Below are 23,340 nucleotides of genomic sequence, written 5' to 3'. Positions count from 1 at the left end.
CCTGGTGCCTCCTGGCACTCTGCTGCTGGCAGGCCGACAGGGAATTTGTTAGAAGTTTACAGGTTGAGTAGTCTCTCTCTTTCTGCCTGCACATCAGGCCAAACATCAAGCACATTGGGAGGGGCACACTTTAAAGCAACACTACTGGACTGGAAGCACATTCCCCCCCGAGGGGGGAGAGCAGAGGGCTTGCCTTTCCTGCTCCAGAATCTCTCATCGGACAGGCTTCAAACAGAATCGCCAGAAGCTGGCAGTAAGTTCTAATGCCAGAAGCTCCAGGGCTGAGTAGGACTTTGGCTCATTGGAGTCGCTTTTGGTTCTACCTTGCTTTGAGACAAAGAAGGTGGTTGGGCCTCCCCCCCCCAAGACAAATCCAGCTTCCTTGGAGGGTAGTTTTTCCCCCTTGGAGAGGGGAAGAGGACCCTGCCCGACATCTAGGTCTCTTCCAAATATTGCAACCCCTAAAGCAAGCCAGACCTACCTAGAGGCCTGAAGTCACAGTGCTTGGTATCGAGTAGCGTTGCAGAAAACTGAGCCCCTCTCACCTTTAGCTGCTGTCAAGATCTATCTATAATCCCTTTAACGCCAGCAAGCCTCATCCAAATAAAGAAAAAAAGGAAGTTATATGAACCCTTAACAGAAAAACACATTATTTACAGACTTTATACAAGTATACACATCCAATTTTCTGCAGAACACATAAGAGAGGAATAACCATCATGGCTTGGAGACAAGTCTGCCCAGCAAGTGCTGTGCCCCCAAGGGAGACTCGCGGAGGCCAGTATGTAGTGTTCTGCGAGAGCCCCTGGGCGTTTTGGGGGGCTCCTGCTGCAGATTGGTTGGCAAGTGGCTCTTTCCTCTCAGAGTGTGGAAGTTTCCCTCAATCAACCCAGGCGATCCAGGTTATTTTGCTTAAATACACATATTTACAGAGTGGGTGAACAACAACTGCATCTCAATTCCTCCATTAAAAGAAAGTTAATCAAACAAAACTACTGACAAGGCCCACCTTCCAGCACCTGGAAGGGGAAGGAAACAGAGGGGGAGGGAAGAGACTTTGACCTGAACCAAAACGACTCCTTGGGCTGTATCCAAAAGGGATTTTCTGAATGGTCTCATAGCATAAGGCACTTTGCACAAATAAGTAACAAGCTCTTTAGCTCAAAAGACAGATGAGGAGCCAGGGAGAAGTTGAAATGTACTCAGTCGGGCAGCTGTGGGTGAATTTGAAATTGCAGTCAAGGTGGAGTTTGGGAATCTTCTCATTTCAGAGTTCTTCTACTCCATCACAAAGAAAGAAATTAAAACCAGCAGTTAGTGCAACTAATGTTCAGTCAGCACACAGTGCAAACAAGTGGGAAAAACAAAAGGTATTTTCTTCCTATCTTCTGCATTTGTCTTCACAGCCAATTTTTTTAAAGGAGGGGAAAGCTCTGTAATTTTAATTGTTCCAAAACAAAAAGATGAAAAACCCTCAAAGAGAAGGGGCCTCCCCCAAGAAATGATGTTTCACATGTCCAGATCAAAGGGTTTTTAGCTTTTGTTTAAGCAAAGCCTAAAAAAAGAAAAGAAGAACAAGACCTTTAGTACCAAGGAAACAGCATCTATAAGCTACCTGCCTGACTGCTGTGGCCCAGCCCATTCTGTGTTCTGCCCGTCAATGCCTCAGAGATGCAGGCTATGGAGGGCCCTGGGTTCCAAAGCCACATGCCAAGAAATGTGGGCACAATCTGGTCAAAAGCTAGACAGTAATGGTACCTCTTTTCCTCTAGATGTGCACTTTAATAATTTCCTTCCTTCTATGGCATTAGAGCTCCACTAAAGCTCCTGGGACAGGCTACACCAGTGGAACAGGGCCCAATTCAGGTTACCCTCCCGCCAGGTATCCCTCAGATACCTACGCAGCTATTACGGTTTATCGTCTTCTACAGGCTCGCTGTGGTATTCTGCCACATACAGACTCTTGTCAATGTTACTAGGGATGGGCTTAATTTCTGTCCCCAGCTGCTCTTCAATACTCTTCAGGTTGAAACGATCGTCATAGGTGATCAAGTTGATGGCTAGTCCTAGATGGCCAAATCGACCTTCAAACAGAAAAAAGCAAAGTTTTTCACTCTGGCAGCTTGCTTCACAAGGACTACATGTGGCTGACTGGGGCAACCAGCTCTTTCCTCCCCAGCATATATGGTGGAACAAAATTTTCCAGTTTCAGTTCATCATTTGCTGATACAAAAGTGTATGTGTGTACTGCTTTTTGTGTTTACTCCAACAGCAGCTTTAAAAAACTGAAGAAGCAATCAATGCTAGCTACTAGCTGCCAAGAATCTCTATTTCCTATCATGATACATCCATTTACATAAAAGACAATTCAGATAGTTCTCAACTTACAACTATTCATCTAGTGATCGTTCGAAGTTACAACAGCACTGAGAAAAGTGACTTATGACCATTTTTCACACTTATGACCGTTACAGCATCCCCATGGGCAAGTGATCAAAATTCAGATGCTTGGCAACTGACTCATATTTATGATGGATGCAGTGTCCTGGAATCATGTGATCACCTTTTGCATCCTTCTGACAAGCAAAGCCAATGGGGAAGCCAGATTCACTTAACAACCGTGTTACTAACTTAACAACTGCAGTGATTCACTTAACTATCTCAAAAAATGCTTCACTTAGCAACAGATATTTTGGGCTGAATTGTGGTCATAAGTCAACAACTACTTGTACTCTATGACTGTAATTTTTCATTGAACAATTCCCTCACCTGATCTGCCAATACGATGGAGATATGTCTCTGCCAGCTTTGGAAAATCAAAATTGATCACAACATTCACAGCTTGGATATCAATACCTCGGGTAAAGAGATCTGAAAAACAAACCTTGCACCTCAGAAAAATCCAGTAGTATAAAAAAGAATGGCTCAGGACGACAGAATCGCTTACTATATAAGTAACACAAGACTCATCCAACTTTTTGATTGTTCTGTAGCTTCAAGCACAAAGAAATGTTAGAGTGAAAAGTTTTCAAGACTGGATCCTGCAGGTTTCTTTTTTTGATGGCAAAAGGCTCCCTATTTCCCACTTCCTAGTCTCTACTTTTTGAGCTACACTGCCTCAATTTGGAAAACAAAAGAAACATAAAATGATCCCTTTAACAATATTGCTGGTTTAAAATATATATTAAAGCAAGCCAACATAAAACATCAAATTAAAATGGTTGCAATTATAAAAAACAACCCCAAAATGACAAGAGTTTTTTTTACATTCATGGTCTTAATGTTGAAAATCTCAATTTGGTCTTGTTTGCTTTTCTGACTATAAAGATGATACCATCCTATTTCAGGATCAGAGCCAAGATTTGGAAATACTGATTTCTAGCCCTGTCTCATATCGCCAACATGATGTGCAGGATGTACAGTGACATGGAGGACTTAACTGGTCAAACCAGCATTTTGGACTGAGATAATCCTGCCTGAGGCACAAAAGTCAACTGACTGACTTGGGCCAATCTGGTAGATGACCCCCAACGATGCCCTTGACGTGATGGCCCGGTGCCTGGAGGCCGTGAGGGTCTGGATGGGGAGGAACAAACTCAGACTCAACCCGTCCAAGACCGAGTGGCTGTGGCTACCAGCGCCTCGGCATAGTCAGCTGATTCCATCGCTGACTATAGGGGGCGAAACTTTGGCCCCCTCGGATCGGGTCCGCAACTTGGGTGTTNACATGGGGCTCCCCTTGAGGAGCACCCGGAGGCTCCAGCTAGTTCAAAATGCGGCCGCGCGGGCGGTGCTGGGAGGGACTCGTCGCTCCCACGTCACGCCGCTTTTGCGCGAGCTGCATTGGCTGCCGGTAGCCTTCCGGGTGCGCTTCAAGGTGTTGACTATTATCTTTAAAGCGCTCCATGGCATCGGACCTGGCTACCTCCGAGACCGCCTTCTGCCACAGATTACCCCCCACCGACCTGTACGCTCTCACAGAGTGGGTCTCCTCAGGGTGCCGTCAGCCAGACAGTGCCGGCTGGCGACCCCAAGGTGGAGGGCCTTCTCTGTGGGAGCTCCCACCCTCTGGAACGAACTGCCCCCAGAGATCAGGGTGATCCCTGATCTCCCTTCCTTCCGCCGCGCCCTCAAGACGTGGTTGTTCCACTTGCGGGACTGGCCTAAGGGATTTTAAAGGGGTTTTAATTACTTTTAATCTGACAAATTTAAATATTTCTTTTTAATCAAATTTTAATTAGGTGTACAATATGTTAGTATTTTATCCAATTGTCAGCCGCCCTGAGTCCACAAGGAGAAGGGCGAGATATAAATGTAATTAATAAATAAATAAATAAATAAATGACCAGGCTGAGCCCAAGGGTGGGATGGGTCAACCTCGTCATCACTCTTCAGTCTCTTCCCGCTCACCAGAGACCCAGGTCCAGCCCACCTTGAATTCCACTGACTCTTATCAACCGCCAATTTGCTTGGACCTTTAGTAGTTCCGATTCTTGTAGAGAGCCTTAGCATGCAATAAACGTTCATATTCTTTTTAACTGCCTGGACTTCCTGATTTTCCTGTGCTTGACAAATCCCTTTCTCTCAGCCTAACCACCTCACAGGACTGTGGTTGTGGAGAAAAGAGTAGGAAGGAGTATTATGAATGTTTGCTGCCTTGAGTTTTGTTTTTTTTAGAAAAAATAATAAAAGCGGGATATAAGTAAATAAATTTCTACTCTTCTGGTAACCAATGTGGAGCCTCTAGTGCTGCTGTTATATACGAATACCAGCTCTCATTGAGCTGTACCAATTGCAGCTTCCAGCTCATCTTTAAAAGCAACATTGCATCTGTCTATTTAAAAAATAACAATACCCGGGACTGCCCTCCTAATTTTACACTATCCAGTTGCTAAAAGTACCTTAACAAATTCCAAAAATGCAGCACTGAAACTGCCTAGTTAGTAAAGAGCCTTTCTGGACAATATGCAAGGTATGGAAAAGGACAGGATACTCACCAGTGCAAACAAGGTTGCGGCATAAGCCATTCCGGAAATCATGGAACACTCGATTGCGGTGTTCCTATAAAAGAATTGGGAAAGTTTCACCAATTTATTCTTGACTAAAGCTCAGATTTTGTCCTTCAGTATTCTGATACATCTCTAATGTAAGAGAATGTTCTACCTGATTAAGAATACTGGGCCTCTGACAGAACATGCAATTCACAAGACTAGTTGCTCTTTTGACATTCGCCCTGGGACCTCTGTTCAGGCTGAGTATATGAAGCATCTGGAAGCAGATCCAGTACTACTCTTCCCCCCTACAACTAGCCCCTAAAATTCAACTGATATTAATTACTCCAAACAGCATACTGACCTGTCTCATCTTTGCGTGAATGTAGAAGCAGGAGTATCCCAGCTGGGAGATTTTCTTAGCTAACAATTCAACCCGTTGGGAGGAGTTACAGAAGATGATGGACTGATTTATTTGGAGCTAAATGGAAAGACAAAGTGTTATATTGTATTCTGCTTCTAAATTGCAAAGGAACTTAAAAATAAGAAAATAATACATTAGACCAGGGGCATTAGAACTAGCAGGCCATGTCCACCCCGGCTCTGCAAAGGCAAAAAACGTTGCGATGCGTCACGATACATCACGTGATGTGATTGAGTTTGACACCTGTGCATTAGACTATAAAGTTTGGGGTGAGGTACACAAAAACAAGGCACTACCTAAAGGACTGAAGAAGCAAAAATAGAAGTTGTACAAGTCGTTAAATAAAACTCTTTATTCAAGCAATATTTTACAGGATTTCTTTCACTTGGTCACTTTGGTTATTGTTTAAACCCAATGTAGCTTAAATCTTACTTCTTACCCTGGAAAACAGCGTGTTGAGGCAATGCACTTTCTGGCGCTCTGTTACATAAGCGTAGTATTGGGTCACCCCCTTCAGAGTCAGCTCCTCCATCAAGTTAATCTCATAGGGTTTCTGCAAGTGGGAGTTCTGAAAGAGAAGCATTCTGGCATGTACAGATAGTTCTGGTCTTATGACCGCAATTGAGCCCAATATTTCTGTTGCTAAAGGAGACATCTGTTAAGTGAGCCTTGCCCCATTTTATGACCTTTCTTGCCACAGCTGTTCAAGTGAATCACTGCAGTTGTTAAGCTAGTAACATGGCTGTTAAGTGAATCTGGCTTCCCCATTGACTTTGCTTGTCAAAAGTTCACAAAAGGGGATCACATGTCCCCAGGACACTGCAACCGTCATAAATATGAATCAGCTGCCAAGCATATGAATTTTGATCATGTGACCACAGGGATGCTGCAATGGCCATGTGAAAAATGTCACTTTTTTCAGTGCTATTGAAACTTCCAATAGTCACTGAATAATCTGTTTTAAAGCTGCCTGTGGCTTGCAGTGTGGCAAGAACAACCATACTTCACCCTTTCCTCAGTTATGTGAAGTTGGGCTCGTTCAACTCACCATAAACTTCTGCACACTTAGAGGGAAAGTGGCCGAGTACAACAAAATCTGCCTGTTTTTAGGTAGAGTGAGTATAATGTCCTCCATTATTTGCACAAAGTCTTGAGACAGTAACTTGTCTGCCTGCAAAATAAATTAATACATAATAAAAAAGAGGCCAGTTCAAAGTTAAAACCATTGGGAAACTTGTTCCATGTTTAACCAGCCCTCCCAGCCGGCGCTGGCCAGAGTCCCAGCTTATGTTAAAATAATGTTTCTTAGGCAGCCACAGGAGGCCTCCCTTTCCAGCTGCACTAAGGGAATGAGCCCTGATTTCAAGCTGCCATTGACCAAAATCCATAAAAAGCACCCAGGATAGCTAATTTGGTAGCGGAAGGCTCAGACTGTAACTCATGAAGTTCAGTCAGTTAAACATTACCTCATCTAGGACAATCATCTGGATATGGTCCACCTTTGCTACCCCCTTTTTGATGAGATCCAGAATCCTTCCTGGGGTTGCTATCACTACATGCACTGCAAGAAAGAAGAGCAGGTTATCAGGCACTCTGATAAAAACTGGCAGAAAAGAACTCTTGCCACAGGAGGTCCTACCTGTATCATCAAGCCTCATTATATCATCCCGCAGATTGGTTCCCCCTGTGGTTGCCATCACTTTGGCTCCTCCCATGTGTTTGCTGACCTGGATGCAGATCTGACTGACTTGCAGGGCAAGTTCTCTTGTGGGAACAATCACCATTGCTGTCAAACAAGAAATAATTTGAGGCACTCTTATTCCGTGATCCCAGAGGATTTTTGTTAATAAATGTCCAGTGAGCGCTAAACTTTAAGATGTTCGAAAATCCAAATGTCCTTTCTAGCTTACAAAGACCTTTAAGGGAGACCAAATAGGCAAGTGGCTTTGATCTGACAGAGTCCAGTTTGCTCTAAAGCTAATGGAAGTTGAACCATTCTAATGTTTTATCAGCTTTTCCAAGGCTCATAGTAACGCAGAAGTACCTTCCAAGTCACATTTCTCCCCAACTCACTACTACAGTGCAGCATGTGGAGTGTTTGTCTAATGCTCTAAAACTAAGAAAATTGCAGTGAGGCCCTCCCAACTGAAAGAGCAATGCTGGTGCCCCAAGTCTTCAGTGGATTCAGTGGAGCAAACTATGTAGGGCAAAGTAAGGGTATTCTCAAAGGACTAAAGAGGAGGGAATGCTGAATGGGGGCACAGCAGTCTCTGGGTCTTCTACCTACATAAAACAAAGACACTACTGTTGGCAGCAACAGCAGCAGCAGTTTCACTGTGAAATTCTTCAAGCCCTTCCAGTTAAAATGTAATAGTGACCCAAAAACTTCTGTACTTTTCTTTTTCTTTCACAAAAGTGAAGCCATTACATAGCTAGCAATCCAAGTCCTTCAGTCGTTCTTCATGTGTTTTAGTCTCCAGGCTTTTGATCATTTTAGTTGCTCTTCTCTGAACTTTTTCCAAAGTCTCAACATCTTTTTTGTAGTATGGTGACCAAAATTGGTTGCAGTATTCCAGGTGTGGTGTCACAAGTTTTATAAAGCGATACCAATAGTTCGTGTGATCTTGATTCTATGCCTGTTTATATAGCCCAGGACTGTATTAGCTTTTTTGGCTGCTGCTGCACACGACAGGCTCAGCAGCAGCCAAAAATGAAGATGAAGACCTATTGCCATCTGAGTCCATGTGGCTTGGCATCTTCCACTGACCTTGTATGTGGTCCTTCTTTAAGTCAAGCCTTTCAAGTAAGGGAATGAGGTAGGCGCCGCTCTTGCCGGTCCCATTCTTAGCTCTGGCTAAGATGTCCCTTCCAGACAAAGCAATAGGAATACTCTCCTCCTGAAAAGGAGCATGAGAAAAGGGAAGAGAAGGTAAGATTTTGAATGAGGTAGAAGCAAAAAATACAAAATAGCTGTTAGAAGATAGAAATGTGAAGAGTAACAAAATGAGAAAAGGGCCACACTTTAGATGAAAAGGCAGGAAGGTTAATTGCTTGCAGCTATGTTCTCATTCCCAGCTGAAAGAGAGGAAGACTAAGTGCCAGTACATAGTCAAATCATCATAGCCTACACAACCAAATTACACATGGCAGCCATCTGTCAAGGAATTGACCCTGACACACAATCATCAGCTTCCTCCAAAGTCAACAAGTCTCTGGGGCCTTAACTATGTAGGCATACAAATGTTGAAAAGCAGGAAGAAAATATGGACTTCTGATGTCTTCTAGATAGTCTGTAGCCTGTATGACACAAACTTCTATGTGTAGTTTTTTCCCCATTTCTCTATTCCTGGCAAATAGATGGGGAAGAAATGGAGGTAGTGACAGATTTTATTTTCTTGGGCTCCAAGATCACCTCAGATGGGAACTGCAGCCAAGAAATTAAAAGACGCTTGCTCCTGGGGAGGAAAGCTATGGCAAATCTAGACAGCATACTAAAAAGCAGAGACATCACCCTGCCAACAAAAGTGTGTATAGTCCGATTGGTTAGAGATAAGGAGGATCACTGAGGCGATTATCGATTGACTAGTTGATATTATAAGGACTTCTTAGTAGTACTTACATTAGGGCACAACTGAAAGATATGTAAATATAATTGCTGATGATTGAAAGATGGTTTAGCAAAAATTTTATAGATGTTACACGCACAGTTTGTTATACTTTGTCCTGTTAAAGAATATATTTTAAGTTTCTGTTTTTCTTTCTGTAACATAAGGTAATACTAATAGCACTGGTGAAGTCAGGGAAGTTGAAGTATGTCCATTTTTGTTTTTAAAATGTATACTCAATAACATTTGAAAACAAAATTAAAAAAAGTGCGTATAGTCAAGGCCATGGTTTTCCCAGTTGCAATGTATGGATGTGAAAGTTGGACCATAAGAAAGGCTGAGCGACAAAAGAATTGAGGCCTTTGAACTATGGTGCTGGAGAAGACTCCTGCGAGTCCCTTGGACTGCAAGGCGTTCAAACCAGTCAGTCCTAGAAGAGATCAACCCTGACTGCTCTTTAGAAGGCCAGATCCTGAAGTTGAAACTCGAATACTTTGGCCACCTAATGAGAAGGAAGGACTCACTGGAGAAGGGCCTAATGCTGGGAAAGATTGAGGGCAATAGAAGAAGGGGACGACAGAGAATGAGGTGGCTGGATGGAGTCACTGAAGCAGTAGGCGTGAATTTAAATGGGCTCCAGAAGATGGTAGAGGACAGGAAGACATGGAGGAACGTTGTCCATGGGGTCGCGATGGGTCGGACACGACTTCGCAATTAATGACAACAACAACATTAATTACTGATTCAAAAAATCACTAACTACCGGTAGCATAAAGAAGCCTACTGGAAACATGAATTGTTTTGTTCTAATTCCATCTACCACTAGAACAGGGGTGTCAAACTGCTGGTCCACGGGCCGGATGCATCATAGCGAAACCACGCGCACCCCATTGCCAGCAATGGAAAAAAAGTTGTGATATGTCACGACACGTCATGTGACGTTACGAGTTTGACACCCCTGCACTAGAAGAAACAAAAGCTAGACCCAATGATGGCATGAGAAATCTCAGCCCTTTATTCCAAGGACCCTATGCTCTCCATCTCACACAAAAAGCCCCTTTCCATATGCACAAGAGTGAGTTCTTCAACTGGGATGGCTTTCGCTGAAAGGCATCAAATGATGGTTCCTATCATCTCATGCAGAGAGAAAAGTGTTCTTTTCCTGGAAAGGAAGGATCTGAATGGCAAGAGGCTATGGAAAGCGGTGGCATGAGAGAAAAGGTGAAGGAAGATATCCTAATCCTCCTTTCCCTACTACAGGTTCATCAGCCTTCTAGGCATGCAGAATGGGTATAGTTTAAACAATACAGGCAGAGTTTCAGCAGAAGCTGATAGCACTCGACATAGCATCCTGTGGCATGGAAATCCAAAGCCTAATATTTCCCCCATAATTTATACAAGGTAAATTTCCATTCATTAAAAATAATCTTATAATTTACTAAACTTGCTCAACTTACACTATAGGTGACTAACCTGAATAGGAGACGGCTTTTCCCAGCCCATTTCAAAAATTCCCATCAGCAACTCCCGCTTCAGACAATAATCTTCAAACTCATTTCCTTTTGTTGACGTCACATCCTGGAGAAGCAAAGCAGAATCATTAACTCATGCGATGTCGATCTCAATGCAAAGGGCATTCTGAGGCTAAGCCCAGCAGGAGAATGGGTGCTCTGATGTGCCTTAACTCTCCCCCAGGGGGCTGAAGAAATTCTAGAAAACAAAGTTAGTGGGAAGCAGAGAAACTGGGCTGGGCAAGGCTATAGTGTTAAGATCTAAAAGATATGTGTACTTGATAAAACGTGTGTGTGTGTGTGTGTGTGTTAATCATGGTAGGGGGTGGGGTAGCATTTAAATTCAAGGTAAGTTGCAGTCTATGCCCGCTGCTACTGCTGCTGCACTTTATTCAGAATTGTGATGCGTGGAGCGGGGGGAAGTATATATGCATTTCTTTTAATTTCACCAGTTAAAGATGGTTATTTGTAACTAGCTGCATCATGTACAGCAGGCAGCCATTGCTTGCAAGAGACATTTTGAGATGGTATAATTTCAGAGCTAGCAAGTAGATAGCAATCCGCACAGTAGGCAACCTATCTCAGTGTGGATTCTGTACGACAAATGTGATTTAATCAGTTTGAAATCTTACACTTCAATGAAAAGGAATATCTGATGTCAAGCATCACTACCACTTCCTTTCCCATGTTTAAAATTTTAGAAAGCCCTTACCGACGTTTTGATTCGCAGGTCTTTTGGAGGGAGCTTTAAGGTCTTCTTCCAGTCATCGCCAGGTCTAAGTGAGAAAACCAGATCTCTATATCACACAATACCATCATCCTCAGGGTTGAAAAATCCTTTTAATCCACCTAGAATCTGACATACAAACTCTTCATGATATAGGAAGCAAAGGCTATTCTATGTCAGTCTCATCATTTTAAGTCAATGTAATCAAGCGTTAACACAGCATTAAGCAAGCACTGGAGAATGTGGAGAGGATCTGAACATGTCATATACTACTGAATAACCTTTAAGTTCAGTCACAGTTATGTATCCTTTTCTCCATATCTCAAAACAGCAGCCTTCGTTTTAGTAAGATACACACAATTGGTAACATATGGCTGGACAAAAATCAACTGCTCCCACTGTTCAAAGTGTATTTGTACCAGTACTTTCCAGGACTTTAGCCACTACACCATGGTGTGTTAAAAGCCTAGAAGAAATTTTCAGCTCCTCACTGCACAATCATTGTTTTCAAATGTGAAAAATGCAACAGACCATAATTGAAGCTACTTTCCCAACATTGAGCAAGCTATGGGCACTCAAGAATGGTGAGCTATGCATCAGGACTGAAGACCTGTGGTCTTGAATACAAGCGCTGTTAACATGCCAGGATGCATACAAGGACACCCTGGTGGTGCTCCAAGATCTCTCTAGAGCTGATTACAGCAATCTAGTTCAGCTGTGGCAGAAGGCCGTCCTGCCGTGTCTGCCACTACCCCCAGAACAGTTACTCTAAGCTGGAAGACGGTTGGTTGTTTTCCCTAGGAAGTCCCAGGCTCCCTATTTGGCTCTATGTGAAACAACAGATCATCCCACTGTACTCTTCCTTTCATAGTTCTATTAAACCAGGCAGGTTGGAGTGTTTGGTTTAAATGGGCAGTGACCACAGGATCAAGGCAAACTACTGCAAAGAAATGTTCTGTTAAAAAGAATCAATACCGTTTCCTCCAGAAAAGATACACCAGAGATACTTGCACCAATATGATCCAAATATTACCTGTTTTAGGCTGGGTAACTCTTTGGAAATCCTCTGAAGCAATTACATGATTCACCACTTCCATGGTACTTAATAAACTTGCTACTAGTAAGGAAGCCTCCCAAATATACAGGATTGTCTATGTTGATTCTCTACTTTAATTGATCCCTAATGCAGCAAGCAAACTGACCCCCGATTTTAGCTGAGGAAACTCAATATCAGTTCTGATAAACATAAAATAGTTCTAGTGATAGCCCAAAGGCTTAGTGTGTTGAGTTGAATTTAAGGTGCTGGTTCTTTCCTTTAATGCTTTCTAAAGCACCTGTCCCAAATCACTGGAGCCTTTTTCCCAGTATGCTGCCCAAAGTTCTTTTGATAATAAGATTGGTGGCATATACATTTAATAAGCAAATGTGCTTCTCCATTCACCCGGGCACAGTTGAAAAATCTGTAGTGGGCTTCCGGTTAACAGAGGTATCAAGGACCTCTATTGCAGTGTGGGGAGGGGGTGTCTGCAATTGTGGAGGTTCCCATTCATAGAAATCCAGCAGAGCTAGGAAGTCTCCAGATTGCTCAGCAGGCAGCCTTTCTTTAGGGTCTCCTAACAGCTGGATATTGTTACCCTTTGCTTCATCCCATGCTAAATTAAACTCTGTGCAGGTTACAGAAAAGCTGTATTTTAAAAAAAATTAGTCACCCTATGCAACTGACAAGCATTATGTAGTAACAATAGGAAGCAAAAGATGAATAACTAAAATATGACAAATGCAATTCAGAAATAACACCAAATATTGCTGTAGTTGATAAAACAGGTACAAGAAGGAAAGAGCTCACATGCCACCCAGAAGCCAAAACTTGGAGGACATTCTGGGTGTCTCAAGATGGCTGCTGATGCTCTAGACAAGAACTCACTTGATAGTGGAGGCCATGCTCTGTGCTTGCTGCTGAGTGCCGTTGTTGATTGTGTTGGGATGTTTCAGCTGGTTTATCTGTTGCTGAGCCTGTGTCCCCCCGCTTCCTGGACCACCACCAGGTTTTACTGGGCCCCTCAGCTGTCCATTTTGACTGGAGAGACCCATTATAACAGGGTTCTCTGTTCTGGCTGTACTCATGTTTGCCTTTTAAATGTCTTTCAACTTCCAAACAGTTGTGAGTACGGAAACTGTAATAGTTTATTAGACTCTCCAAGATGAAGAGATAAATTAGGTCCTGCTCAATATATGAGTCTCTTATTGCAACACAGGCAAGCACCTGTAAAGTCACTCAAGATAAACCAGTCACTTGCGCTGATGCACTGTGGATCAACTTTTTAAAAAGTCTTCTAACACGCTTGAGTTCGGTCCAATCTACTCACTTCTATCTGAAAATAAGACAGAGAAGGCCGTTAGTACTTGCAGTTGCTTCCTGCATCCTCTTCCAAGTAAGTTTGGGGGATGCAAGTAACCTCAAAGGCCCGCAACCCCAGTCCCGGGCCCCGCTCCCCTCCGAAGAGCGGCCTTCCGGGGGCGGCGGATGGATGGGCTGGGGGCACAAGACGCCCATCGGCGGAGGGCAGCGTTCCTCCTACGCCTTTAAACGGACTCCGCTTGGGGAAGCTTCCCCGCCAAGCTTCGCCGCTGAGGGGCCTCTCAACACCGCCCCCCCGCTGGCCCTGCCCGGGGTCAAGGCCGCTGCTTCAGGCGGCCCTCCGAGGGACGCGCTTCCCTGCCTTTGTCTCAGGCCCTGCCGGCGGCGGCGCCAACCTCAGCCTCGCGTCGGGCCAGGCCAGGCCGCCCGGAGGACGCGCGGGAGGCCTCGTTCCGGAGTACAGCGGCGCGAAGGCGGGGCGCTCTCGGCCTTGCGCTCCGCGGAGCCTCGGCCGGATGGTCAGAGAGGCGCTCGGTCCCGGCCCTCGCTGCGCCGTAAGGCCCACTCGCCCGGCCGCCGCCGAGCCTGAGTGAGCAGCGCCATTCTCCACCGCCGGCCCAGGGCGGCCGCAGCAGCTCCCTCCGCCCGCCTACCTGCCTGCCCGGCGGCCGCGCTCGCTTCCCGCTCCGGCTCGGCCCGTCTCGCAGCCCGTCGGCCGTGGCTCCGCTCGGACTATGGCGGCAGCGGCGACGCGACAACAAGATGGCGGCCCTTCCCTTCCTTCTTCCTTCCGTCCTGGCGCGCGCGCGCCCTCCTCCTCCACCCCCTCGAGCCACACCCACCGCCCGGCCGCGCAGGCGCCCAGCGACGCCTAAGAGCCGTCTCCTGCCCCACCACCCCCCGCTGCGTGCTGGTCGGCTCCTGCCGCGGGAGGCTTCTGCGAGTCGCCCCTCCCGCCCCCCCTGCGCGGCTCCCTCGGCTCAGCTGCTGGGGGGGCGCCCGGAGGGGGGAGGAGCGGTTCTGCTCCCGTCCGGCGCCCTCCCGGTGGAGGCGGCCCTTCGGCGCGGCCCGGCGTCGTCCCCGGGCCTGCCTGTCCGGTGCTGGCCGAGCCGAGGGAGGTTCTCTCGGTCCCTGAAGCCCAGCGGACCACGCAAAGCTCTCCTCGGGTGGCCTCTGCGGCCCCGAGCGTGGCAAGCCCGCGGGCGTTTGAGCGGCTGCCGGAGGGGGAGCGCGGAGGACGGACAGTGGAGCCCGCCTGGGTGCTGGGCGGGCTGGCCCTGGAAGCTCTGGCAGCAGAACCCTTCGGGGACACTGAACGGGCTTGTGAATTCTAGCACAGTCATTTTATACTAAAGCATCAATATTTAGTGGTATGGATCTTTTTCGTAACAGCCCAGCAACAGCAGCAAGCTGGGAATAAGGACACCGGCTAAACTTTGTTCCCAGTTAGGAATAAAACTCCAATTCAGGAATTACCAACTTCCTACCAACATTGTTCCCATTGTATAAGTTCATAGGTGTAACATTAACAAAACCCAGTCCTGGAAGTGATCTTTGCCCAGTCTGATAACAGAATAACAAAATTGGAAAGGGACCTTGGAGGTCTTCTAGTTCAACCCCCTGCTCAAGCAGGAAACCCTATACCATTTCAGGCAGATGGTTGTCCAATCTCTTCTTTAAAACTTCCAGTGTTGGAGCATTCACCACTTCTGGATGCAGATTGTTCCACTGATTAATTGTTCTCACTGTCAGGAAATTTCTCCTTAGTTCCAGGTTGCTTCTTTCCTTGATTAGTTTCCATCCATTGCTTCTTGTCCTGCCTTCAGGCGCTTTGGAGAATAGCTTGACTCCCTCTTCTTTGTGGCAGCCCCTCAAATATTGGAAGGCTACTATCATGTCACCCCCTAGTCCTTTTCATTAAATTAGATATAACGAATTCCAGCAGATAGACATGTAATTTCCTATTTGAATGAATCAAATTTTAGGAGTTTATTGGTACAGTTTCTGTATAGCTTAACAAACTAGAGGGGCAGGGCAAATAATGGTGGAAACAAGACCTGACGTCTGTTTGGTGTGCACACATCTGATTGACTTGGGTTGAGTCACCTTCTACTATAACAGAAGATGGAAACTTCTTAAAAAGTGGTTTTATGTAATAAGAATCTTGAAACTTAATTTGGCTTGCAAATCAGGAGGCTCCTGCTCTTGCTTGGCCCTTCCTCGCCTGATCATTTCTCTGCTGAACCAACAACAGGGTGAGCATCCCTGTGTGTTAGTTACTTCCTAATCATGGCCGAGTTTAGGGTCACCCTGGAGAACGTCATGAACTGGGTGAGTGCTGCCAGCAGTTCTGACACAGACCTGGGCTGCTCTGAACAGGGCAGAGGCAGAGATAGCCCAATGGGCAGGAGCCTCTGAGGCCAGAGAAGCTGCTTGGGCCTGGCCTGAAGGATGGGGAATCCCTCTGGAGGGTGCAGGAGTGCTATTTTTTTGCCCTTGGGCTGAATTCTACTGGGAGGGAGATTGCATCGATTGCGAGGTGTGCAGCCAGGTTGTCTTCAAGAGACCTCAAGACTTGGCTTTTATCATTTGGGCAGGAGAGCGCCTGGCCCTAGAACCTGTATTGCCCAGCCATGGTCCCTCTGAGGCAGGGCGCTTTCACCTCCTCCAATCCTTTGCCCATGGGGCAAGGGGGTTGATGGCTTCCTTGGCTGAAAGCCCCTTGCTGCTGCCAAACGCTCAACTTCCACATGGGTGTCCATGTGCATCTGGGGAAGGCTGGGTGCAAGTGCTAAAGCAACCAGATGCCAGCCACAGACCGAGCAGGGCCAGAAAAGAGCTGCTGATTCTCCTCTGCAGTTCTTCTGCCTGGTCTTCCTGTTTTTGGGCCCCTTGTTTTCTGAGTTGGAATCGGCCTCTGGGGGCCTGTTACAAAAAAACTCAAGGGCCATGTTCAGAAGGAAGTGACTGCTTACCCCTCCTTTTTTTTTTTTTTTTTTTACTAATTTCCAAAAGCATTCACACAAAGAGAAGGGGCAGGAGCTGGAACCCCCTTCTCTTTGTGTGAATGCTTTTGGAAATTAGTACAAAAAAAAAAAAAAGGAGGGGTAAGCAGTCACTTCCTTCTGAGTGCAACGGGAGAGGCAAGGTTGGAAGAAACCTGGAGGACCCCTTAAAGTGGAGACAAAAGGAACACAGAGATCTGAGCCTCTCTGCAAAAGAATGATGGGCTTTGATAGCAGCGGAAGCAGCCATCTGCAGGGCCTGTGAGATTTCCGCTGAGGGCCAGTCACCAGAACCCCTCAGTCCCCTGGGGAGAAGAGAGAAGAGCTGACTTCCCTTTTTTCCTCTCCCTCTGTCCCCTCACCCAGGGCTGATGAGGGTCCCCACCCTGCTGCAACCAAATTGGCCGGGCACACCTCAAAGCAGCAGCTCTGCAGGGTTGGGCACTATGGGGGGTATTTAGGTATTTAGGCCAGTTCATCGTCTCATGGCCACCTGGTTAAAAGCACTTTAGATTGCTTCTCTTTGCAAACAGAATATTTGGATAAACTTGTTAATTGAAACTACTTTGAAAATTTAGTTGAGTTTGGATTATAATCTGGGATTTTAGAGTGGATCCCAACCATTTTGGGATTAACGTGTAATCAATGTATCTGCATTGCTGTGTGTGTGCCCCCCCCCCCCCGTGCTATGGAAGGAGGAAAAGGGTGAACTAACTGCAGGGGGGGGGGGCTTTCAGCTTTGAGGAGTAAAAAGGATAAACACTTCCCCGCCCCCACCCCCCATACTTGCTTTCTTCCTCACTTGTGTTTCCAGTTCATGTTCCTCTCCGGCTTTCTTGAGATACCTACAGCATATAGCAGGACTCTGTATGGGGCTGACTTTTGAGCAGAAGTATAGGATTCAGTTCTAAGATTGCAATTGGCTTCCTGGCTTGCAACTCCATTTTTAAATTCAAAGTTAATTCAACAATTGAAACTGCACAACTTCTTCTTTAAGGAAAGACTGCAATGAACACCCCCCCCTTCAATTTCAACATCTGCTTCCTCTTCACCTTTGCACATTATTAAAAAAAAACCTTAAAAAGCCTGGTAAGGGCTTGGTTTGAAAAATGAATAAATAAAGTTTAATTGATTTGTGGAAATGACCCCCCTCAAAAAGAGAGAAGAAAATCCAAAATATTAGAGTGCAAGTAAATGAGCTGAGGGAATTTTTCCCCTCTTCAGGGAAAAGAACCCTTGAATCAACTTCTCTCCACACTAGGAAGAATCTCCCTGCTCCACTGGCTTACCTGCCAGCCAGTGGTTGTGCCAATGAGCAAAGGCTCCATTTGTTTGCTCCTGCAGTCAGAGGGGAGGGATGCTGATTGGCCTCTTGTTGGCTGTTTAGCACAGGCTCTCTTCCGTGGCCAGGGCACTTGGGGGCAGCACCCATTGTGGTGACTCATCTCTGAGGGCCCCGACTGCTCCCATCCTGCTCTGCTAGGTCAGCATGAAGACAATTGCAGCACCTGAGGCTGGAATGGGGATCTGGTAAATGAGGTTTTTTAAAGGGGGGGGCAACTCACTCATTGTCTGCTTCAGACATGCAGAAGCTACTTTTAAGTATCTTGAGGGACAAAAGTAACAGGTGCCTCTAGAAGCAATCTGGGGCCACCCAGATTTCAATCGGCAGTTGTTTCTTGATCTTCCCTGTTTGTCCAGTGCCCATGGGATGATTGTCCCCGCCGTTGGAGGAGGCAAGGATGGGGGGGATGGGGGGTCTGGATAGCAGCTCCTCTCTGCAAAGACCAGCACACAGAAGCCCCTGTCCATAAATCCCCTTTCCCTGTTACTTCTTCCCAGACCTTTGACTACAACCTAACCGACAATGAAGGGAACTACTCCTACGAGGATTATCTGTGTCCTCAGGCGGAGGACAGCCCCAGGCAGTCCTTTCAGAGTGTCCTGGTGTCCTCCGTCCACCTGCTGATCTTCCTGCTTGGTGGCCTGGGCAACCTTCTGGTGATGGTCATCCTGTGGCGCTACAGACGCTCCCGCACTTCCACAGAGCTCTTCCTGCTCCACTTTGCCCTGGCCAACCTGCTGCTGCTGCTCACCTTCCCCTTTGGCGTGGTGGAGAGCTTGGCAGGCTGGGTCTTTGGCCTCTTCCTCTGCAAGCTGCTGAGTGCTGCCAACCGGATGAGCTTCTACAGCAGCAGCCTGCTGCTTGGCTGCATCAGCGTGGACCGCTACCTGGCTGTGGTCTGCGCCCTGCAGACCTTCCAGAAGCAGCGTGGTTTCTCCATCCACCTGACCTGCCTGGGCATCTGGCTGCTCTCCTTTCTACTGGCCGTGCCTGACCTACTCTTCACAGAGGTCTGGGCCCAAAGCCATAACCTGAGTGTCTGCCACTTCAGGGAGTATGGCACACATGGCATCAACTCCTGGCTGGCCAAGCGCTTCCTCTACCACCTGGTGGGCTTCTTCCTACCATTCGGGGTCATGTGCTATTGCTACACAGCCATCGTGAGACTCCTCTGCCAGTCCCAGCGGCTCCAGCGGCAAAAAGCCGTGAAGGTGGCCATTGCGGTCACAAGTGTCTTCCTGCTTTGCTGGACCCCTTACAATGTGGTCATCTTCTGGGACACACTTGCCAAGCTGGAGGTCACAGGGAAGTCCTGTACGCTTGATCAGGGGCTGAGCAGTGCCATTGTTGTGAGCGAGGTGCTTGCCTACAGCCACTGCTGCCTGAATCCTATCCTCTACGCCTTCGTGGGCATCCGGTTCCGCCATGACTTTTGTCGAATCCTGTATGACGTGGGCTGTCTGAGTCAGGGGACCCTGCAGGAGATTCTGGGCACCTGCAGAATTGAGAGCAGCACGGAGACCAACATCTCCAGTGTTCGGCACGGGGCCTCCTCCTACTCTGGAAATGCTACATCTTCCAGTCTGCCAGATCGGTTCACTTCTCACAAGGACCCAAATAGCCAAGAGTGTCAGGAGGAAGGCCTGGACCTGGCAGGCCCAAAATAAAGGCTAAGCCCCATGTATATTCCCCGATTGCTTAAATGCTGTTTCCCAGGAAGTTATGAATGGCTTGGCTGTTACCCCCAGCCTGCGATTGTCCTGGTTTGGAGTGTGATGTTCAGAGATCACATTTACTCGAAAGCAGGGCTATGTCCTCCTTGCCTCCCTCCAGTGCATGTTGCATATCTGGACCCCAGGCATCCCTCCTCCCCACCGAATGAAACTGGAAATGGAGAGGAGAGATCCAGCTCTAGGGCCTGGTTTGGGCTTTCTAATCTTCAGCAAAGTCCCTTTTAAGCAACCAGAAGGAGAGTCCAGAGGAGTATGGCAGCCTCTTCGGCCTCTATAAAGCAATGTCCAAGGGCAGGACCCGCCCCCAAAGACCCTTGCCATGGTCAGTGCTGACATCACAATCAACCCAGGCATCTTGGATTTGAGCAGGGAATCCCACAGCCCAGGCCCTGACACAGGCCCTTTAACACCAGCTGCTTTTGCTTTTGTCTGCCCCAGGCAGGATCTGTTCTGGGCAGGCTTTTCAATTTGCAGCTTGTCTATCTCCGTGCAGGCGAGGATATCCTCTATGCCCCTAAGGAAATCAAGCCTCCTACATCTCATCAAACTTCCAATGGCATCTGTCTCATCACCCGTGGGAGCCAAGCTTTCAACTGCTGTCTTTAGAAACCCCCCTTTGCTTTGCAACTGTGGTCTCTCCGAGTGCTCCTCCCAGAGCTGCACCATCAAGGGCCCATTCAGACTTGGCTTTGCTATGATCATGGATCTCTAAAAATCCCAGGCTTGTTTAACAAAATTCCCAGTAATTTTGTATTTTTGCTGTAAATATTCCCCGTGGAGAATGCATGAAATAGATTGCAAACCTTCCTTGTGCTTTCCCTTGTGTGAAATGAAGACATCGCCAGCCTTCTCCCCTTCTCCTGCCAATTGGCCCAAGGAAGGGGGCTCAGCAAGCAGCACAGCTGGGGGGAGGGAGATCCGTAGCAAGTGTAGCATGCTCTCACCTCAAATGAAGTCACCATTGTCCTGAGAGCAACACAGGGCCCAGTGGGGGCTCCAGTGTGAGTTGGACTAGGGATAACTCGAGTCAGGTCCAGGGTTGCCCTGAACTCCCTGGCAGGCTTGGAGGTCATGCCCAGATGGTAGACTGGGATCCCTCATCTGCTCCGCCCCTTTGGGAAAAGTGTGCTGGGGAGGGGCTGTTGGGTCCATTTCCTGGCCTCTTCCGACTAAAGTCACTATAGGGTTAGACCACCAGCCAGCAGAGGCCCTTCACTCTGCTTGCAGACGACCCAGCTGTCTCTCTTGATCTGACCTTCCCTCCATCCCCACGTGGGACTGTAAGCACAACAGGACCAAGAATGGCTGCTCTGGAATTGGCATTGTGTCACAGAGCGGGAGAGGAACCCCTTCCCACCAAATAACCCCCAGCCAGAAGGGTAGCAGAGGAGATCCCAGCAGAGATGCCGCACAACTTCCCCTCTCCCGAGGGCAGAGCAGAAGGAGTCTTCCTTCTGGTAAGCAGAAGCCCCAGCGGAGGAAGCAGAGGCATTTTGCTCAGCTTGCAGCTGGTACAGCCCTCCCCCCCCCAACCCTCACTTAGGGTTATGAGGGGGACAGGGCTTGGGGGCATCAGGTGTGCCTGTTGGCTTTTCAGGGCCACTGGCACTCGGGAGCCCCTCCCCAAGGGAGTGCCAGAGAATCTTTTTTCCCTCTGAGGCTTCTGCCATGTTGAACTTGAGGGGTCCTTGGTGCTCTCTGAGCTGGGTTGTTTCCTTGCAGACGTTTCATTACCCAAGTTAGGTAACTTCATCAGTGCTAGAAGAGAGTGGGGTTTGCTCTCTGTTTATATTCCCAGTGGTGGTGGGAGTGGACGGTCGGGCTGTTTACTGTTTGCTGTTAGCTCAGATGCGTTTACCTAGTTTGGGTAATGAAACGTCTGCAAGGAAACCACCCAGCTCAGACAGCACCAAGAACACCTCATTTCAACCCTGAGTTACAAACATTCTCCTCTATCGTGAAGTGTTAAAAACCTAAAACATTGACATATAAAGCAACCCTTTACCAACTGTAACAAGAAAACATTTCACTGTACAGAACTACTTAAAAGAGCTGAGAAGGAGAGGATGGGGGTGCCTCAAGGAATCTGGGGGAAGAGCCCCCCCCCAGTCATGATGGGAAGTCCTTCTCCAATCTCGAGGGTGGCAAGGGTTCCACCCAGTTGTCCAGTGCCAGTCCCTGCACCAGTAGAGATAAAGACAACACAGAAAGCTCATGGCAGAAGTTTTGATTTTTTTTTAATAAAAAGGCACCTATAAAACAGGTCAATCAATACACAGCACAGATACCCCAAAACAAGCCTAGAAATCATTTCAAAATAAAAACCAGTAAGATGTCTTCACATATTGTATTTATATATTTATATTTATATTTATTTATATATTTTTATTTATAGACTGGTACAAAATGCATGGCTGGCAGGGGATGGCATGGAGCATCCAGTGCCCCCCCCTCCGGTCAGCCGCAGGGGCTCTGGGTCACCCTGACGACACTCCTCCCTTGGCCTCATCCAGACTGATGGCAGAGGAAGGGGGGGGCTCAGCAGAGGTGACTCAAGCTGGAGAGGGAAGCAGGAAGGGAGGCGGGAGACACAAGACAGGACCACATTCACAGCACAAGGCAGAGCTGAGGAGGCAGGGTGGGGTGGGGAGATGAGCATGACAGTGGATCGCTGGAAGCACCTTCTGCAGCGGGGGTGGGGTGGGGTGGTTACTGTTGTGGAGAGACTCTTGGCCAGGCCTTCACTGGGATAAATGCCCCAAGAGACCCTTTTCCCCCTCGCTTCAAATTTTGTTATCCGAACTCCCCAGCACACTTTTTATAGCCTCCTCAACCCTCCCCCTTCTGAACATCACTGCCTTCTCTCTATGAGCCTCACTGGGTCTCTGGCATTGCTGGGAGGCAACCACTTGCTTTGAGCCTCTCTTAGTTCATTGCGGACAACCTTCCTTTTGATAGGAGACTATTTCAACCTTGGATCCCCACACCCCCTCCTCTCCCCCCTTCCATGTTATTCCAAGGCAAGCCCAGGAAGTGGAGTTGGGCCGAGGAGCCGTCCGGTGGCTATTCTCCAGCAAGGGGCAGGGCAGAAAGTGTGAGGTGGCACGGAAGCAAAGGGAAGGGCTGGGGTGGACTCACCAGACTGGCCCCCAGTGGGACCACAAGCGAACACATAAAACTGCTGAAGGGGCAGTGCCCAGCAGTCTGGAAGCCCCCCTCTTGTTTCCTGTGCTGGCCATGATCCATCCACAGCACGGGGGAAAGGGCCAATCCACTCCCGTGGCGTTTCTTCATGGCCAATGTCCTGTAAGAAGAGCTGAGGGGGGGGGGAGTGGGCTGCAAACTTCACCTCAGGCCCCGTCCCAGCACCAGCCTGGAGTGTCCAGCCCTGTGGGCAGCCTGCGCACAGACTCCACTCTGCAGCGGGGGGGGGGGAGGGGGGAGAAGCAGGCAGCTGCTGGGGGGGGGCTTGCCTCTGGCACCAGGGTAACTGGTTGAGGGCTTCCACCTTTTCCACTTGTCTTCTCTGACCCCAAGAAGGCTGGGCCAGCGGTTGCTCCCCCAGACCTATGGACACCTCCCAATCTCTCCCACCCCTCGGATGGCTTTCAGGAGCAAAGTATCCCCGCCAGGACATTCC

At 47.7% G+C, this 23,340-nt stretch overlaps 2 protein-coding genes across 2 annotated transcripts; one reads left to right on the top strand and one right to left on the bottom strand.

Moving 5' to 3' along the window:
* Positions 1-912: 912 nt before the first annotated feature.
* On the bottom strand, positions 913-13,474 carry DDX6 (DEAD-box helicase 6). Its single transcript, XM_015812914.1, has 13 exons — positions 13,183-13,474; positions 11,244-11,307; positions 10,494-10,598; positions 8,183-8,312; positions 7,055-7,201; positions 6,882-6,976; positions 6,464-6,586; positions 5,855-5,983; positions 5,356-5,472; positions 4,998-5,061; positions 2,770-2,871; positions 1,902-2,084; positions 913-1,555 (listed from the first exon to the last, which is right to left on the bottom strand). Exons 1-12 carry the CDS (start codon positions 13,380-13,382, stop codon positions 1,909-1,911), a joined length of 1,452 nt encoding a protein of 483 aa, XP_015668400.1. The 5' UTR covers positions 13,383-13,474; the 3' UTR covers positions 913-1,555; positions 1,902-1,908.
* A 2,432-nt stretch (positions 13,475-15,906) lies between these two features.
* CXCR5 (C-X-C motif chemokine receptor 5) lies at positions 15,907-19,634 on the top strand. The gene is made up of 2 exons (XM_015812886.1): positions 15,907-15,948; positions 18,465-19,634. The coding sequence occupies exons 1-2, from the start codon at positions 15,907-15,909 to the stop codon at positions 19,632-19,634; spliced, it is 1,212 nt and encodes a 403-aa protein (XP_015668372.1).
* The last annotated feature ends 3,706 nt before the right edge of the window (positions 19,635-23,340 follow it).

The sequence above is a fragment of the Protobothrops mucrosquamatus genome, unplaced genomic scaffold, assembly GCF_001527695.2.
Source record: "Protobothrops mucrosquamatus isolate PMUCROS unplaced genomic scaffold, P.Mucros_1.0 scaffold115, whole genome shotgun sequence".
Taxonomy (NCBI): Eukaryota; Metazoa; Chordata; class Lepidosauria; order Squamata; family Viperidae; genus Protobothrops; species Protobothrops mucrosquamatus.
The sequence above is the reverse complement of the archived record's forward strand: the minus strand, read 5'-3'. Positions and strand labels throughout refer to the sequence as shown.